The 19,972-nt window shown below is 50.9% G+C and overlaps 1 protein-coding gene across 2 annotated transcripts in view; it reads left to right on the forward strand.

Annotated features, from left to right (window-relative positions):
• Nucleotides 1-817: 817 nt before the first annotated feature.
• The window catches only part of NID2 (nidogen 2), a 62,101-nt gene continuing 42,946 nt past the window's right edge, over nucleotides 818-19,972 (forward strand). For both annotated transcript variants that reach the window (XM_060270836.1, XM_060270842.1), the window contains exons 1-3: nucleotides 818-1,071; nucleotides 4,298-4,603; nucleotides 14,395-14,621. In XM_060270836.1, the coding sequence (XP_060126819.1) occupies nucleotides 862-1,071; nucleotides 4,298-4,603; nucleotides 14,395-14,621 (743 nt within the window). In that variant the 5' untranslated portion in view covers nucleotides 818-861. The remainder of the gene's footprint in view (nucleotides 1,072-4,297; nucleotides 4,604-14,394; nucleotides 14,622-19,972) is intronic.

Raw genomic sequence — 19,972 nt, forward strand, 5'->3', positions numbered from 1 at the left:
CTCTCCAGGGTTTCAGGCAGAAGCTATTACCAGTCTCACCTGGAGATGCCAAGGATTGAATGTGGCGCCTTCTGCATGCCAAGCAGATGTTCCATCACTGAGCTATGACCCTCCATATAAAAGGGGGGCGGCGGGCGGCAGTAGGTGGGGTGCATGAGAGGGACAAAGGAACATGGGAAGTGGCCTGATCCAGTCACACTGCTGGTCCATCTTCCTCAGTATTTTATCAACACTGACGATATTGCCAGTGAGCTTAAGGTGGCCGTTTCCGAAGAAAGGAATTTCAGATGGAACCACAGGAGGGGAGAAAGTGCCGGCCGGGGTTCCACTTGTGCGTTTCCCCTGGGGGGGGGGGGCGGGTCTGGTTGGCCCTTGTGCGAAGAGGATGCCGCCGGACCAGATGGACCATGGCCTGATCCGGCAGCCAGGCTGGTCCACTGCGCCCCCCTCTGCGCGACGTGCCTGCGCCCAAGCAGCGGGATCCAGCTGTTCCGATGCGCGCCGGGCACCGAGGCCGCATCCCCGACGGGGCGGGCAGCCAGCAGCGCTGCAGCAGCTGCGCCCGCCGAGCCTCTAACGAGTTCCAGATGTTGCCGTCGGGGGTAGGGTGGGGTGGGGGGTTTAACTGGTATCCTCTCTCGTCCAGGAGGGCTTGATTGGCCGCTGCCCGGGCTCCGGGCAGCCAATGGAGAGGCGGGAGAGGCGCCTCCGGCCCCGCCCTGCCCTGGGCCAGCGCCGGGACTCGAGGGGGCGGCCGTGGGCTTCGCGCCTCCCGCTCCGGAGCTGCGCCCGCCCCGCCCGCTTCCCCTTCCTCCTCCTCCTCCTCCTCCCGGAGCAAGTCCATTGCGAGGGCCAAGCAGCATGCTAGGGGAAGCCGCGCTGCCCGGGCTCTTCCTCCTCCTCCTCCTGCGGCTGCCGGGCTGGGGGGCTGCCTTGCCCCGAGCGCAGCTCTTCCCCTTCGGGCCCCCGCGCGGCGACCGCCAGTTGCCCGACGGCGACGACGAGACCTCGGCGCCCGTGCAGCTGCCCAGCCCGCTGCTCTACTACGAGACCCGATTCAGCCAGGTCTATGTAAGTCCGACGCCCCATCGAGAGAGAGAGATTGGGGGAGGGGGGGAGAGGAGCATGGCATCCGTCTAGGGCAGCCTTCGCCAAGCGGGTGCCCCGCAGGTGTTGCTGGACGGGACGGGGATGGATGCGCCCTGCAGATGTTGGGCGGGGCTGATGGGGGTTGTGCCCTCCAGGTGTTTTCGATGGGGCCAACAAGGGGTTGTCTTTGCCCTCCAGATGTTGCATGGGGCTGTATCCTCCAGATTTTGGTGGGCAGGGCGTTTGGGTGTTGCCGCTGTGACCTCCAGATGTTGGGTTGGGGCTGGCGGCGTTTTCCTGGTGCCCTCCAGATGGGCTGTCTGGGGTGGGTGGGAGTTGTCACCCATCAACATCTGGAGGGCGCCAGCTTGGCAGAGGCTGGTGTCAGGCTCCTGGTTGGAGGATGGTATAACCAGCCCCAGAGAGAAGCCAAGGACTCCCCCCCCCCATGGCACCACTACTCTGCTGAGCCAGCCCAGAGCTGTGCCAGATGCCAGAGGCAGGGAGGGAGGGGTCCTTGGTTGGCCGGGCATCTATTTGCCCAGGACATTCCTGGGTACTCAATAAGAACTCTGTGTGTCCCTTTCCGAATATCTTTTTCCAACCCGGCGCTCCGTCTCTCGACACACCCTGCCAAATCTCTGTCGCCAAATCCTCTCGAGAGCGACTGCAGCAAAGGACACATCCATTTAGCTGGGTGGCCTTTGGCCTTTGCAAACCGGGGACCTATCTTGAGATCCTCCCCCCAATGCAGCTGGAGGTATCCAATGCTAGCCCTGCTCAGAGTAGCTGCATTGAAACAGACAGACATAGCAAACTTGGGTAAATTAATTTTGATGCTCTGTTCCAAGTACAGTACAACCCTGTGTAAATGTAGGGTTGTTGTGCTACGGTCGTGGCCCACTTTTCAGCTGGTCCTGATCCACCAATTGAAGGCTAACGGCCGTGAGCTTCCTCTCTCCACATCTACTTATTTGAAAAATAGGGGGGGAAATGCATCTGAAAACCTGCTAGATTTTAATAACTAAAAGGAAATAAAATCAACAGCTCATTTGCAGGCATGTTTTCTTAAAAACAACCACCACCACCCTTTCTCAGCCTTGATAGTGAGTTGCTGCTGCTCCCATTTTATGGATGAGTAACTGAGGCTGAAAGCAGCAGCCTGCCTCTTGTGGCAGAAACAGATATAGTTTCCTTGTGAGTAAGGTCCTTATTGTTGAGCTTGGAAATTCCCAGGCTCCATTCTTATCCACAGTTGTAAACTCACCAGGCAGTCTTAAGCAAACCTCCACTTTCCTAGCTGCCTCCCACTTAATATGGGGAATTTTCCTTGCAGGGTTGTTTTAGGGATTCCTGCAGAATGCTGTGATTATTTTCATGTGCTGCTTGCAAGTGAAGTTTTAAAGCACTATACAGGCATATTATTTTATTTCTGTACCTACACCTCCTCCCATCTGGGAGCGCAAGGCAGTTTATCATGCAGTAAAATCTCTGCCGTAAAATATTTCACAATTGCATTAAAAACTGCAATCTAACATTTGCAACTGTTGGGTCCCTGGGATGCTAAATCCCTGAAGGCTCAGGTGAATAAAATAAGTCCATAACTGGCGCATAAAGGGCAGTATTGAGGAGGACAGCAGCATTTCTCAAGGGAAGGAGCTCAGAATCTGGGAGCCACCACTGAGAAGGCCGTCCCACTCCAAACTTTCCCCAGTAGTGACACCAACTGATCTTATTCCACAGGCCAGTCACTATTAATTTCCCTGATTATCTCTCTCCAGCAACTGGGACCTAAATCTTTCTTACATTTGTCCATCCAGCTACGAGTAAGCAATTAGATGCCTGTGATTCACTTAATTCATAAATTTGCCCACTCCTCTTTTAAAGCCCTCTAGGTCGGGGGCCATATCTGCCTCATGTGGAAGTGAGTTCCAGGGTTTAACTCTGTGCTGTGTAAAGACTCTCTTTTCTCTTGTCCCAAATCTTCCAACATTCATTGGATGTCCACAAGTTTTCTTGTTACGAGAGAGGGCGGTAAAGCTTTTCTCTCTCCATTCTCTCCATGCTATGCATAAGTTGATAAAATTCTATCATGTTGCTCCTTACTTGCCTTTTCTGTAAACAAAAAAGTCCTAAAAGATGCAACCATTCCTCAAAGGGGAGTTGCTCCGTCCCCTCCATCATTTTGGCTGCCATTTTCTGAACCTTTTCCAACTCTACCGTATCCTTTCGAGGCGAAGAAACCAGAACTGTACAAACCGTTAGCCCAGAGATGGAAGGAAGAAAAAAGTTCCCACCAGAGAGGAGTGGCAGATCAAATTGATGGACTATGTGGAGATGGCGAAAATGGCTGGGAAATTCAGAAACCAGGAAGAGCAGAATTTCAATAAAGAATGGGGGGATTTATAACTTACCTTGGAGACCACTGTAAACAGTTGAACTCCTTGTTGTTGTTTAGTCGTTTAGTCGTGTCCGACTCTTCGTGACCCCATGGACCAGAGCACGCCAGGCGCTCCTGACTTGCACTGCCTCTTGCAGTTTGGTCAAACTCATGTTCGTAGCTTTGAGAACACTGTCCAACCATCTCGTCCTCTGTCGTCCCCTTCTCCTAGTGCCCTCAATCTTTCCCAACATCAGGGTCTTTTCCAAGGATTCTTCTCTTCTCATGAGGTGGCCAAAGTATTGGAGCCTCGGCTTCAGGATCTGTCCTTCCAGTGAGCATTCAGGGCTGATTTCCTTCAGAATGGATAGATTTGATCTTCTTGCAGTCCATGGGACTCTCAAGAGTCTCCTCCAGCACCATAATTCAAAAGCATCAATTCTTCGGCGATCAGCCTTCTTCATGGTCCAGCTCTCACTTCCATACATTGCTACTGGGAAAACCAGTAGTTGAACTCCTTAGCAGGATTTAAATAACACTTATAATGTAACAAGACTTAGGAGTACATGGGATATTTTTAAAAAATTGGAGTGACTTAAAATATGCAACGGAAAAAGTTTAGTGATGGAACCCATGGAGGGGTGGGGGAAAGTCCAGAAATTCAATTGAATCTTTGTTTATCTTTTTATGATTTATGATTTTGAATGTAACTTTTAATTTGTAAAACTAAATGAAATTTTATGACGAGACTGTACAAACCGTTAGTCTTCCACTGCATTTGCTATTGGATCACTTGATCCATTCTTCTTTCACCTGGCTCCCTGACAGGTTGGGACCAACGGGATCATTTCCACCCAGGACTTCCCTAGAGAGACCCAGTATGTGGACGATGATTTCCCCACGGACTTCCCCGCAGTTGCTCCTTTCCTGTCGGACATCGACACCAGTGGCGGGAGGGGCAAAATCTATTACCGCCTGGACGACTCCAGGGAGGTGACGGATCGGGCCGGCCAGCTAATCCAGGCTGGATTCCCCAGCGCGGCCGGTTTCGCCCCACACCACACCTTCATCGCTACCTGGGAGAATGTGGGGGCCTACGAAGAAGTCAGCCGGAACTCGGAGCCTTCCAAACAGGTGAGGCGATGGTTTGTGACGCCGGCATTTCTGGCCATTTCTGCATGGCCAAGCTCTTGGGATCCTACAGGGCATTTGATAGACTAGAGAGGGAAGAGACAGTCTCATAGAATCATAGAGTCATAGAATCATAGAATCGTAGAGTTGGAAGAGACCACAAGGGCCATCCAGTCCAACCCCCTGCCGAGCAGGAAACACCATCAAAGCATTCTTGACATATGCCTGTCAAGCCTCTGCTTAAAGACCTCCAAAGAAGGGGACTCCACCACACTCCTTGGTAGCAAATTCCACTGCCGAACAGCTCTTACTGTCAGGAAGCTGTTCGGCAGTGGAATTTGCTACCAAGGAGTGTTTTGAGATGAGTGTCTCAAGATGCAGACGGCCACTGCTGTCATTGGGATGGAAATGGAAAGGTGATTGGGTGTCAGGACCAAGTCAACAATAAAACACATGGTGTCAGTGAAGTTAACGCTGTATTCAAGGAAACAAGGACTGCTCTGGCGCTCAGACTTAGTGATCCCAGCAACTCTTCCTGGTAGCACAAGTTCCGGAGCTGGCAGCACTCAGTGCTCTCTAAAACCCTGGAGCAGACATAGGCAAACTCGGCCCTCCAGATGTTTTGGGACTACAACTCCCGTCATCCTTAGCTAACAGGACCAGTGGTCAGGGACGATGGGAATTGTAGTCTCAAAACATCTGGAGGGCCGAGTTTGCCTATGCCTGCCCTGGAGAGAGGCTGCTGGTCAGTGCTGAACTAGATGGCTCAGCAGCCTCAGGCTCAGTTTAAGGCAGCTGCCTAGGAAAAGGCAAAGAGGGCTTTCCATTATGGGAAAGTCTGACCGCTTTTGTTTTGTTAACCATTTTAACCTCAGTGTTGTTTTGTTGGGTGGGTGGGGGATGGCTCTGTGAATGATTCATCCCCGTGTCTGTTGGGAACGAAGAGCATGTTTCAGATTTTCCGCCATGCATGGAAATGAAGGCCCTAATGGCATTCCTTTAACGAGGTACGTCTGCATATATCTATTTTTAAATCGATTTGCGCACATTTTAAAACAACACGAAAGGGCTGTAACTTAGGGGTGGTGTCTCTGGTTTGCATGCAGAAAGTCCTGTTGTTGTTGTTATTTCTCTCCCACCTTCTTCCCAAACCAAGGCTCAAGGCGGCTTACACAAATGAAATCGACACAGATATAATGCAAAATGCTTAAAACATATACCGTTGTACTTTGGTTCTCGGACGTAATCCATTCCGGAAGTCCATTCGACTTCTGAAACATTTGAAAACCAAGGTGCGGCTTCCGATTGGCTGCAGAAGCTTCCTGCATTCAAGCGGAAGTTGTGTCAGACATTCGGCTTCTGGAAAAAAATCGAAAACGTTCTAAGTTTCCGACCTTCGGGAGCCAAAACAGATGAATCATAGAATCAAAGAATCATAGAATCATAGAGTTGGAGGAGACCACAAGGGCCATCCAGTCCAACCCCCTGCCAAGCAGGAAACACCATCAAAGCATTCTTGACACATGCCTGTCAAGCCTCTGCTTAAAGACCTCCAAAGAAGGAGACTCCACCACACTTCTTGGCAGCAAATTCCACTGCCGAACAGCTCTTACTGTCAGGAAGTTCTTCCTAATGTTTAGGTGGAATCTTCTTTCTTGAAGTTTGAATCCATTGCTCCGTGTCCGCTTCTCTGGAGCAGCAGAAAACAATCTTTCTCCCTCCTCCATATGACATCCTTTCATATATTTGAACATGGCTATCATGAGTACCAAGATGTTTGAGAACCAAGGTGCGACTGTAAAAGATAACTGTTAAAATGTAAATTAAACTTGAATAGAATTATAGACAGATGGATAGATGGATGGATGGATGAATAGATATAGATTAGATATAGCTATAGCTATAGATAGATGATGCTAGATCTGGCTGCGAATGTCCCTTGCAAGAAACCCTGGAGCTGCCAGTCAGTGCGGGTAACACTGAAGTATATGGCAAGGGTCTGACTCAGCATAAGGCAGCTTCCCATGTCACATAACCGTGGCGTGCTGTTGTGTTTTTAAAATGCCAGGGAACATGCTAAAGTGGAGGTAGACAATGTGAGCTCCTTCGCCTGAGATTGTTGCAGAATTGTTTGCCTTCAGGCCCCCCAGATCCTCAGAGCGCCAGGCTGTCTCTTCCTGTCAAAGACCACGGGGTGCGACATAGAATCGTAGAGCTGGGAGGGCACCATGGGTCATCTAGTCCAGCCCCCTGCAATGCAGGAATCTCAGCTAAAGCATCCCTGACAGAAGGCCATCCAAGCTCTGCTTAAAAACCTCCAAGGAAGGAGAATCTACAACCTCCCAAAGAAGATCGTTCCACTGGCGTAGGCTGCCAGACATTCTGCGCTGAGATTTGGGTCTCGGCCGCCCTCTTGAATTGAGGAAACCAGATTTTGGCTGGCAGAATTTGCCCTCTGCCTCTCTTTGAACAAATGTCGGGTGCTCTCAGAGTCCATTGAGGGTGGCTTAGGAACAAGCAAGTCAAGCTGACCTTTGCCCTTGGCCTTTGACGCTTGACCCCACTGGAACACTGTTATCTGTCACCTTTGCCATTTAACTGTGGGCTTAATCCTGCGTGTTTAGATGGAAACCTCCGGGAAGAAACCAACTTTGCACTGAGGCCACCGTTCTGTCATTTCCGTTTGCCGGATGGAACACCCCCCTATCTCCTCTTCACTGCATGCCGTTCTGGGATTTCTCACAACATCCCCCCCTCTCCAGCCAATTTTGGGGAAGGGGGGAGAACCCCATTGTGCATGCGGACTTCCTTGTGCAACGAGACTTATTTTTTGTACACTGCGCTCAGTTTGTTCATTTGCTTAAGGGAAGAATCCACAGGGAATGCTCTCCTCCGGAAACTCTGCTGAAATGAATGTGGGAAAGGCAAGGGGTGAGATTCCCAGCAGATCATGTCCTTTGGAACTCCTTGCCTCTTGATATCAGGCAGGCATCTTCACTGTACTCTTTTGGACGACTGCGAAAAACATTCTTGTTCAGACGAGCCCACCCAGATGCTTAGAAAGTTCATGTGAGTGAGTGTTGGTTTTTTTATATATATAATACAGTCATACCTCGGTTTCAGAATGCTCCGGTTTAAGTACTTTTGGTTTAAGTACTCCGCGGACCCGGAAGTGTTCGCGCATGCGCAGAAGTGCTTTATCGGCGCTTCGCGCATGCGCGCTATCGGTGCTCGGTTTAAGTACTTTTCGGGGAGCGAATGGCTCCCTGGAACCAATTGAGTACTTAAACTGAGGTACCACTGTAATAATAATTTTTTTATTGAGATATTCCCATAATACAGTAAAAATGCAGCTCTCAAAGATATAGAACAAAAACAGAAGAAGGAAAGAAAGGAACCGTAGAAATAAAGAGAGGAAAGAGAAAATAAAGAAAGCAAAATAAAGGGGAAACATTAGCAAAAAATGCAAAAGAGGAATCTCTTCTTCATATAACAACAGCCTGCTGGTTCAGCCCAAAGCCTATCTTAGTCCACCATCCTGTTCTCACAATGGGAGTGTTGAGCACAAGAGCAGCTCTTCCCTCCTGTGGTTTCCAGCATCCGTTACTCAGAAGCAAAAGTCTTGGGGCGGCCTTGGGGCTCTGCAGGGCTGCTACCAGCCAGAGCAGACACTATCTGTATCTGAAGAAGTGTGCATGCACACGAAAGCTCATACCAAAATAAAAACTTAGTTGGTCTTTAAGGTGCTACTGAAGGAATTTTTTTATTTTACTTCGACTCAGACCAACACGGCTACCTACCTGTAACCAGAACTATCTGCTTAGATAGACCAAAGGCTGGATTTGCTCTTGGGCTCGTCAGGCCGCCTCCTTATCTGAAGCTAAGCAGGTCAATAGAAATGAAAGCTTGTCTTTCCCAAACATGACTGCTTCTGGAGGAAAGCTTGTGGCTGTCAGGAACATCTGAATTTTCAAGGAAAATTTCAAGGGAATGTTGTGAATGTGGTTGCTACACATTTTGAGATTTCCCCCCTCTCCTTTTTTGTTCTGACAAAGCCATGGCTTCATCAGAGCCAGAGCTCAGCCCTTGGCTACGTCCAACGATATTATCTTTTTTATTTGTTTACTTAGCATTTGCAAAGCTGTTCTTTTCGAGTTGGAGAGGAATATTCCCCAAAGGCTCTTGCCGAAACCCTTATCAGCCAGAGCGGGGATGTCCATAGCTTCTGCATTCCAGTTCTTCAGGCACATATTTGGAGATGTGGGCCATGACGGCCTCAGGCATTGCCTTCCGGCCCTGCAATAATGCCGATACCCTCTAGCACGAAGGTCTTATTGGGTGCAGAAGGTGCTTGCTCAGGAAACACGAGGTTATCAGTGAAGGAGGAGGCTGTGTGCTTCTTGAGAAACTCTCTCCCTGAGGAAGCGTGGCTTCAATCCTTTGCCTCTCTGGGAAGAACCCCAGACGGTAACGCCAGGCCATTTCAGATTGTAAACTCCTCGGGGCAGAGAACTACCCTCTTGGGCTGGGGAAATCATAGAATCATAGAGTTGGAAGAGACCACAAGGGCCATCCAGTCCAACCCCCTGCCGAGCAGGAAACACCATCAAAGCATTCTTGACATATGCCTGTCAAGCCTCTGCTTAAAGACCTCCAAAGAAGGAGACTCCACCACACTCCTTGGCAGCAAATTCCACTGCCGAACAGCTCTTACTGTCAGGAAGTTCTTCCTAATGTTTAGGTGGAATCTTCTTTCTTGAAGTTTGAATCCATTGCCCCGTGTCCGCTTCTCTGGAGCAGCAGAAAACAATCTTTCTCCCTCCTCCATATGACATCCTTTAATGTCATATGGAAGCTTTAATAGGCCAAAGGGCCGCGTTCCCTCGAGGTCAGCCTCCGGGGGGCCACATGCCAGGGGTGGGCGGGGTCCTGAGGCACAAGCAGGTGGGGTCAAAGGTGTGACTCATTACCTTTTGTGCATAGGTTAAAAAGTAATGGTAAAGGACCCCTGGACGGTTAAGTCCAGTCAAAGGCGACTCTGGGGTTGTGGCGCTCATCTCATATTCAGGCCAAGGGAGCATTTGTCCACAGACAGCTTTCTGGGTCATGTGGCCAGCAGGACTAAACCGCTTCTGGCGCAATGGGACACCGTGACAGAAACCAGAGTGCACGGAAACGCCGTTGACCTTCCTGCCGCAGTGGTACCTATTTATCTACTTGCACTAGTGTGTTTTCGAACTGCTAGGTTCGCAGGAGCTGGGACAGAGCAATGGGAGCTCATCCCATCGCGGGGATTTGAACTGCCGACCTCCCGATCGGCAAGCCCAAGAGGCTCAGTGGTTTAGACCCCAGCGCCACCCGCATCCTTTGCGCGTAGGAGGCTCTTGCAGTTCAAAGGCACCTAAAAATCACTCAGTGAAGGCGCAGGGCTGTGTCATGGAAAAGTACGGCCTGGGAAGGGTTCTTCTGATGTTGAGTCGGAATCTCATTTCCTGTAACTTGAATCCCTTGGTTCGGGTCCTCCTCTCTGGAGCAGCAGAAAGCAAGCTTGCTCCATCCTCTGTGTGGCAGCCCTTTAGCTATTTGAAGATGGCCATTGTGTCTGCTCTCAGTCTCTTCTTTCCCATATTATTATTATTATTATTATTATTATTATTATTATTATTTTGTTGTTTAGTCGTTTAGTCGTGTCCGACTCTTCGTGACCCCATGGACCATAACACGCCAGGCAGAGTCGGACACGAAGAGTCGGACACGACTAAACGACTAAACAACAACAACTATTATTATTATTATTATTATTATTATTATTATTATTATTATTATTATTATACCGCCCTATACCCGGGGGTCTCAGGGGTTCCAGGGCTGTTCACAGAATAAAATCAAGATATAAAACCACAAAATACCTGTCACAGGAGGTGCGTTGCGACTACTCTAAAGTAACGACTCTGAAGAAGTGTGCATGCACACGAAAGCTCATACCAAAATATGAACTTAGTTGGTCTTTAAGGTGCTACTGAAGGAATTTTTTTATTTTGACTCTCCACACCTTTGCCTTTTCATGCTTTTATTGAGTGCAGGCTATTTACAGTGCTAGAGCTGTACAGGATACATGTTCTCAGTCTGACCCAGAACCCTGGAATGGCGCTTCCCGCGTTTTCTTCCAACATAAGAGTCGGGGCACCCCAAATCTCCTCCCGCGTTTCCTCCTGTGTAATTCTGGAACCGGAGGGAAAAAGGGTCTCCTTTCCATGTTTGCCTTCTCCCCCTCTTCCCACCCTCTCTCTTCCTGTCCCACGTGCAGCAGGGGCTCTCCTATGCTGCCAGAGCCCTGTCTCCTTCTTCCTCCTTCCTCACTGGACTCTTCCCCCTCCCCACTGACGCTACTGCTGGTGGAAGAGCTGCTTCTCAAGATGGGAGGGGGATCTCTGTACTCTTTCCCCCTCACAATACCTAATAAACAACAACAACAATCTTTATTACGGTCCATAGACCCATCAATTCGTTACCAAGCGATACACAGCTGGGACACCCCGCCCTCAAACCACTCAGACATCTTACTCAAATTCGGAATTTGACCGGTCTTCCAATAGGAACCTGATATAGAAATCCTCTGATTTTCCTGGGAGCAAGGCTAGCAGGGGTGAAATCACTTCAGCCCTAGCTTGCTCAAACTTCCCACAGTGCAGCACAATGTGTTTTATAGAATCTGCATCATGGGTGCACGAGCACAGTCTTTCCTGGTAGGGTACTCCTCTCATCCTGCCCTCCAGCACTGCAGAGGGGAAAACATTCAGTCTTGCTTTTGTGAACAGCCTTCGGTAGTTTGGCACTGTCAAGTTTTGAATATAGGCTGCTGGCTTAAAGACATGCCCATATTGTACTCCTACTGCCAATGGACTGCAGATCGCAAGTGATTGATGTCGTAGATCACTGTGTGAATTATCCCAAAGTCTTTGCTTTAAGGTCTTTAGGGCACCTTCATATCCCAGGCAATAGAGTTGGGTGGGTGACAGACCTAAAGCAGTGGCTTTTCTCGCCATGGTTTTCTGCCATTGGCTGATGCAATACCTAATAAAAATAAAACAACAACTCAATAATAAACCTCCCCAAAAAACCCCACATTTTAAAAGGGCATAGGGTGTCAATCAGATCAAGCAAAAGCCTGGTTAAAAAGGAATGTTTTTGCCAGGCACCTAAAGGTGTATAATGAAGGCACCAGGCGATCTTCCCTGGCGAGAGCATCCCACAGACGGGGAGCCACTGTAGAGAAGGCCCCGTTCTCGTGTTGCCACCCTCCGGACCTCTTGAGGAGGAGGCACACGAAGCAGAAGGGCCTCAGAAGATGATCCAAGGGTCCGGGTAGGTTCATGGCTACTAGCCATGATGTTTTGCCCTGTCTCCATGGTTGGAGACCACATTGCCTCTGGATCCCAGTCGCTGGAAACCACAAGAGAGGAGAGTTGCCCTAGTGCTCGGATCCTGCTTGCGGGTTCCCCACAGCATCTGGTCTGCCACTGTGAGAACAGGATGCTGGTCTAGATGGGCTATTGCAGGCACCCCCAAACACGGCCCTCCAGCTGTTTTGGGACTACAATTCCCATCATTCCTGACCACTGGTCCTGTTAGCTAGGGATGATGGGAGTTGTAGTCCCAAAACAGCTGGAGGGCCGAGTTTGGGGGTGCCTGGGCTATTGGCTTCATCCAGCAGCCTCTCCTTATGGGTGAAGGACGGCTTATAAATACTTAAAAGAAACAAATTGTTGCTTACATACAGAGTAAAATGCATATCCTGTTCTTCCTACAAAAGGAGCCCAGGGCAGCAACCGACAAATGAGAACGCATCTTAAAAGCATCTTTAAAATGATTGCTGGGTGGGAAAGATCTCGGCTTCAAAGGATTGTTGAAAGAAGAAGGTCTAAAGGAGGCGCCCCAAAAGGATACAGGATACAGTGCCGGTCTAATAGTCAAGGAGAGGAAATCCTTACGCTTCTGAAATACTGTGGGAGAGATGTTCTGCCACGCAGGGTTTTTTCTCTACTAAGTTTGGCACAACTATCAAGGGCCGTAGTTTAAAGGGTCAATTCAACCTGCCGGTTGGCAGAGCCTGATCTAAAGCGATATAGGGCATATAAGGAAATGGAAAGGATGGAGCCCAAAAAAGACCAGAGAGGCCCACAGGGAAAGGGAAGGAAATCCCTCTTGGAAAATGTGTGTGTGGAGGAGAAGGAGAAGATTTAAGGACAAGGAAGAAGTCCCTCTGAGCATGTGCAGAGTTTTGTGTTGTCCTCATTGGTTTTCAAGACCAGCCTCCACCCAGGCGCTTGGGCTGAGTCCGAGGGCCTGTTTCCAAGCAAGCTTGAATCCACAACTTCTCCCTTTTTTGGGAAACGACGATTGCGTCTCTTGAGCTAGGTGAAAATTGGAATCTCTCTTGCAGCTCCCAAGGGGGAGATAATCCAATGCAGGAAAATGGATGTATTTCCCTTCCTTGCAGCTGAGTCAAGATTAAAAGGCAGGGAGATAAGACAGGAGGGAGGAGAGTTGAATGATACCAAACAGGGCAGTTTTACAGGGTGTTTTGAGCAGCAGCCTTCTGGGAAAGGAGGAGCGGAAGAGATGGAATCTGCCCAGGCAGACCTTTACTCCTTAACTGGAGTTGTGCAACAAAGCTGCCCCCTCCCTTGATCTGATAATCTAGGGCCATGCCACTGCTGGGTTCTGTATCTGGTGCAGAATTAGATTCATAGAACTATGAAGTTGGAAGGGCTCCCAAGCGCCCCAAGGCCCTTGCAATGCAGGAAGCAATCTATTTCTTTTAATGCCCAATTTTGAGATGTCCAGCGTCAGTTTTGCAAATGAGCAGGCGCGCAACCGGCTCCAGGCCTCTGCAGGGGGAATATGCCCTGTTTGCAGAAAGTGGCTTTGAATCCCCAACTGCTTCCTGCAAACAGACTTCAAAGCCAGCATCCCACATCCCCAAGGGGGGGGGGCTTTCCTGCCAGCTCTCATCAACTGTTTGGCGCTGGCAGACAGCTCTGTGTGGGAAGGAAGAACCAAAAAAGCCAATGCAATTCTGGGCTGCATCAATAGGAGTATAGCATCTAGATCAAGGGAAGTAATAGTACCACTGTATTCTGCTCTGGTCAGACCTCACCTGGAGTGCTGTGTCCAGTTCTGGGCACCACAGTTCAAGAAGGATACTGACGAGCTGGAATGTGTCCAGAAGAGGGCAACCAAAATGGTCAAAGGCATGGAAACAGTGTCTTATGAGGAACGGCTTATGGAGCTGGGTATGTTTAGCCTGGAGAAGAGAAGGTTAAGGGGTGATATGATAGCCATGTTCAAATATATAAAAGGATGTCATAAAGAGGAGGGAGAAAGGTTGTTTTCTGCTGCTCCAGAGAAGCAGACATGGAGCAATGGATTCAAACTACAAGAAAGAAGATTCCACCTAAACATTAGGAAGAACTTCCTGACAGTAAGAGCTGTTCGGCAGTGGAATTTGCTACCAAGGAGTGTGGTGGAGTCTCCTCCTTTGGAGGTCTTTAAGCGGAGGCTTGACAGCCATCTGTCAGGAATGCTTTGATGGTGTTTCCTGCTTGGCAGGGGGTTGGACTGGATGGCCCTTGTGGTCTCTTCCAACTCTTTGATTCTATGATTCTAGGAGCTCACTTTATGCCCCTAGCTTTTCCCTGGGAGCCTCATCCTGCCCCACACCTGATGCCTGTACGTACTCTGCTTCGATCTGAATAGGATTAATTTTGGGTCTCTGCACTTTGCTTCTGCAGCGCAACACCTTCCAAGCAGTCTTGGCCTACAGCGATTCGGATGCCTATGCGCTCTTCCTCTACCCTGAGGATGGGGTCCAGTTCTTTGGGACGCGGCCCAAAGAATCCTACAATGTCCACCTGGAGCTGCCGGCCAGAGTTGGCTTCAGCAGAGGGGACTATCAGCGCCGGGAAGGGCCGTACCACAGCGTCACCAGCAGTGAGCAGTCCGTCAAAAACCTCTACCAGTAAGTAACTGGTGTGCTTCTGGCATCTAAATTTCCTTCTGCCTTTGCAGTTTGCGGGTGTGTGTGCCAAATGTTGATATTGTTGAAGTTTTTGGCAGGGAAATGCCAGGGGAGAACCCGGCCTTTAGGTCAGGGCTGCTTGCCCACCGAGGGGAAGGAACCAGTCATTTTCTGCCAAAAAGGAGTCCCCTTTGGAGGCGAATAACTTGGTGTCGTCCACAGTTTGGGAACCACCACAGTTTGCCAACAAAGGAATTGGCACTGGGTGCGGAATCTGCCCTCCGCAGAACTTTGCTTTCATTGAACGCATTTCCAGGGAGCGAGGCTTCCCCATGTTGCAACAGATGCAAAACAAATGATGAAACGTCTGCAAAATTATGCACATTTGCCTAGCTCATTACAGGTTGCAGAATCCAACACTTCTGGGTGCAGAATTTGGAGAAGAGTTCTGGTTTATTTGTGTTTAAAGCTGCACAGCCAAAAGGTTAGATTTGTTTTTGAACCTCTTGCACTCCTGACACCACACAGGCATGCCAGCCTGCCTTATCAGAAAGCGGAGTTGTGTTTGGATCTGGTCTCAGATGTCACATGCAAGCTTTGTGTTAGCTGGCTGTTTCCTTAGATAATGCCATGCCTGCTGGGTGATATCTGCTGTTCTGCCCCTCTTTCCAAATTTGGGTTCAAAGAGAGGCCAGCACTGTGTGGAAAACCTGTGGGAAAACATCCTTCTCGGATGGTGATGTTGTTGCCATCCTGCTAAGGTCACTCTTTTGACTGACGGCGTCCTGCCGTTGAGTGGCATGTGTTCTTGCCATGTGGTACAAACTGGGGACAAACTGTGAACGCGGGTGGCACTGTGGTCTAAACCACTGAGCCTCCTGGGCTTGCCGATCGGAAGGTTGGTGTTTCATATCCGCACGACGGAGTGAGCACCCGTTGCTCTGCCCCAGCTCTTGCCAACCTAGCAGTTCGAAAGCACACCAGTGCAAGTAGATAAATAGGTACCACTGCAGTGGGAACGGCAAACGGCGTTTCCGTGCACTCTGGCTTCCGCCACAGTGTCCCGTTGCATCAGAAGCGGTTTAGTCCTGCTGGCCACATGACCTGGTGGGAAGGTAAATGGTCTTTCCATGCGCTCTGTCACAATGTTCTGTTGTGCCATAAGCGGTTTAGTCCTGCTGGCCACATGACCCAGAAAGCCGTCTGTGGACAAACACCGGCTCCTTCAGCCTGAAAGTGAGATGAGCGGCGCAACCCCATAGTTGCCTTTGATTGGAGTTAACCGTCCAGGGGTCCTTTACCTCTTTTTATTTTATTATAAACTGTGTCTACATTGGATGCCCAATCTGAAGGATGCCATGTGCCTTTAAGATTGGAAAGGTATAAAAGCAAGGAGGCCAGAGGGTCTCCTATTTGGCAATCAGCCCAGCCCTGCACCTACTCCCCCCCCCCATGTCAGTTGTGGACTTAAAGAGCAGGGGAGGCGGACTGGGAAATGCCAGGTTCCATAACACCAAGGCCGCAGGTTCGATCCCCATACGGAACAGCTGCATATTCCTGCATTGCAGGGAGTTGCACTATTGCATGGGTAGGCAAACTAAGGCCCAGTTGCCTTCTGGATCCGGCCCGCCGACGGTCCAGGGATCGCCGGGGATCTGATTGTTTGGGCTGCCCCGGCGCGCATGTTCAGCGGCGCCTCCTCCCTCCCTCCCTCCTCCCCTCCTCCTGGCTTCTCCTTGCCCTGCCTAGAGCCGAGGAGGAGGAGCTGGGCTTTGTTGGTGCCAGCAGCAGCAGCCTTAGCGCTCAAGCGGCCGCCAATGTAAGCAGGCTCAATTCGGGCTTTGTTGCTGCCAGCCCCTCTCCAAAGCCCTCCAGAGAGGAGGACTCTGAAGGACAGTGGACCGGCCCCCTGCTGAAAAAGTTTGCCGACCCTGGCACTAGATGATCTTCCACCTCTTCCACCTCTACAATTCTATCCTATATAATAAAGTCCCTGTGTCCCTGCGTCCAAGTTTTCCGTGTGTCCCTGGGTTACTGCACATGTGCCCCAGGAACAGAGGGATTGGAGGCAGAGACAACCGCCAACCGCCGCACGGCGCTTCCTCGGCGAACGCAAGCAGGCAGACAGCCCGCCTGCTTGCCTTCCCCAAGGAAGCCGAAGCGGCAGCGGGTGCCTAGGGAAGCCGGCTTTGGCTTGGCGGCGGTGGGAAGAAGGGGAGGAATTCCTCCCCTTTTTCCCACCGCCGCCAAGCCAGTCCCCGAGCTGAAGTGCGGCGTGGCGGGGGCTTTTTGCCGTTTGCCTTGCCCGTGCTAAGGGGGAGGCAAACGGCGAAAAGCCCCCGCCACGCCGCAATTCGGCTCCGGGACTGGCTTGGCGGTGGCGGGAAGAAGGGGAGGAATTCCTCCCCTTCTTCCCACCACCGCCAAGCCAGTCCCCGAACCCAAGTATGGCGCTGCGGGGTTTTTTGCCGTTTGCCTCCCCCTGGGGGGAAGGCAAACGGTGAAAAGCCCCCGCTACGGAATGGCTTGGCGGTGGCGGGAAGAAGGGGAGGAATTCCTCCCCTTCTTCCCGCCACCGCCAAGCCAGTCCCGGAGCCGAATTGCGGCGTGGCGGGGGCTTTTCGCCGTTTGCCTCCCCCTTAGCTCGGGGAAGGCAAACAGCGAAAAGCCCCCCCCCCCCGCGCCGCAATTCGGCTCCGTCCCCCGCGCGCTTTGGCTTGGGGAAGCAGGCAGGGAGACAGGGCTGTTGCCGTCTCCCTGCCTGCTTCCCCGAGCCGTAGCGCATCGGGGTACAGAGCCGAAGATCGGCGGGCGCTGTTTGCCGGGGTTGACAAGCCCTGGCAAGCAGCGCCCGCCGATCTTCGTGTGACAGGCGGTGGGGAATGCAGGCAGGCAAGAGAACAAGCGCCTGCCTGCCTGCCTTCCGGTGCTCCATGCAGCGCTGCTGGGTGCCAACCCGGCAGGCCACTTCCTTGATCTGGCGGCCTGCCGGGTCGGCGCTGATCAGCGCTGCGCGGAGCACCGGATCGAGGAGCCAGTCTGCAGAGTCAGCGCCCAGCAACGCCACACGGAGCATCGCCTCCTCAATCCAGCACGGCGTTGCTGGGCGCTGACTCTGCAGACCGGCTCCTCGATCTGGTGCTCCGCGCAGCGCTCACATGTGTTCTAGCGCCCGTTTATTTAACGGGCTGAACACACTAGTGATTCTATAATGACGTATCTGCCGAAGAATCCTAATGTAAGAACATAAGGACCCTTCTGGCCCACCTAGTTCAGTGCTGTATCCTCACAGGGGCAGAAGGCTGCCAGTAAATTTAACAATTGACCTTTCCTTGCCTTTCTCAAACCTGCTTCCTAATGGCACAGCCGGTCCTCGTAAAAGGTCTGAGGGTATGTTTCCCTTACCAAACCCCTGATCTGGACATTCCCAGCAGCGATCCTTCCCAGCAGCCTCCGCTGGCGTTAGAAGGAGTTTTGGGACTGGGATGGGAGGCGGGTATTTAGAAATTTCCTTGAAACGTGACCGACTCGAGGAGCCGGGCCTGTAAAACCGCAGCTGCCGTCTCCGTTTCCCACTGTTATCAAATGCCAGCTGTTCTCTGGCTTGGAGCTGGCTGACATGAGGGAAGGGGAGAGGAATGTGCGAATATCCGGGGCCTCGGAGGAGCATTCAGGGGCTGTGAAGGGAGATCTTGTTTGCTTCTAGATGCTTGGGGGACCTGCAGCCTGCCAGCTATTTTTGCAGCTTGGAATCTGCCCGCTTTGCACAACTGTCATGGAAGAAAGTTGCGGAGAATGTGCGCGATCTCTGCCTTCCTGGCCCTCCTCTCATTCCCAGCCTGGCATCTTATCTACCATTTTGTTGTTCAGTCGTTTAGTCGTGTCCAACATTTCGTGACCCCATGGACCAGAGCATGCCAGGCACTCCTGTCTTGCACTGCCTCCCGCAGTTTGGTCAAACTCATGTTCGTAGCTTCAAGAACACTGTCCAACCATCTCGTCCTCTGTCGTCCCCTTCTCCTTGTGCCCTCCATCTTTCTCAACATCAGGGTCTTTTCCAGGGAGTCTTCTCTTCTCATGAGGTGGCCAAAGTATTGGAGCCTCAGCTTCACGATCTGTCCTTCCAGTGAGCGCTCAGGGCTGATTTCCTTCAGAATGGATAGGTTTGATCTTCTTGCAGTCCATGGGACTCTCAAGAGTCTCCTCCAGCACCATAATTCAAAAACATCAATTCTTCGGCGATTAGCCTTCTTTATGGTCCAGCTCTCATGTCCATACATCACTACTGGGAAAACCATAGCTTTAACTATACGGACCTTTGTAGGCAAGGTGATGTCTCTGCTTTTTAAGATGCTGTCTAGGTTTGTCATTGCTTTTCACCCAAGAAGCAGGCGTCTTATCTACCATACTTGGCCACATATTCGCCACCCAGATAGGAAACCCATCAGTTCTCAATTCTCTTCCTTTCACCAGTTCTTCCTTGCCCAGGGCCTGTGCAAGAGCTTCCCTTAGACTCTTTCCTGATGTAGTGCTCTATCTGTGCTCCTGAAGGACCAGGTGCGCAGCCTGGGACTAATTTTGGACTCACAGCTGTCCATGGAGACGCAGGTCAATTCTGTGTCCAGAGCAGTTGTCTACCAGCTCCATGTGGGATGCAGGCTGAGACCCTACCTGCCCACAGACTGTCTAGCCAGAGTGGTGCATGCTCTAGTTATCTCCCGCTTGGACTACTGCAATGCGCTCTATGTGGGGCTACCTTTGAAGGTGACCCGGAAAATGCAACTAATCCAGAATGCAGCAGCTGGACTGGCGACTGGGAACGGCTGCCAAGACCACAGAACACCGCTCTTGAAAGACCTACATTGGCTCCCAGTACGTTTCCGAGCACAATTCAAAGTGTTGGTGCTGACCTCTAAAGCCCTAAACGGCCTCGGCCCAGGATACCTGAAGGAGTGTCTCCACCCCCATTGTTCAGCCCAGACACTGAGGTCCAGCTCGGAGAAGCGGAGTTACAGGGAACCAGGCAGAGGGCCTTCTTGGTGGTGGCACCCGCCCTGTGGAACGCCCTCCTATCAGGTGTCAAGGAAATAAACAACTATCTGACATTTAGAAGACATCTGAAGGCAGCCCTGTTTAGGGAAGTTTTTTTTATGACGGATGTTTTAATGTATTTTTAATCTGGGGAATAAATTATTTATTTATTTATTTATTTATTTATTTATTTTGGAGCGCACAGCTGCTACTCGAGAGTAGCCAATGTGGCGCCCTGCAGATGTCGCTAGAATGAGCAAGCATCCTCCCTGAACATTGGCCAGGCTGCCTGAGGCTGCTGGAAGCTGGGAGCCCAACAA

This window comes from Zootoca vivipara, chromosome 1, assembly GCF_963506605.1.
Source record: "Zootoca vivipara chromosome 1, rZooViv1.1, whole genome shotgun sequence".
NCBI classification, from domain to species: Eukaryota; Metazoa; Chordata; class Lepidosauria; order Squamata; family Lacertidae; genus Zootoca; species Zootoca vivipara.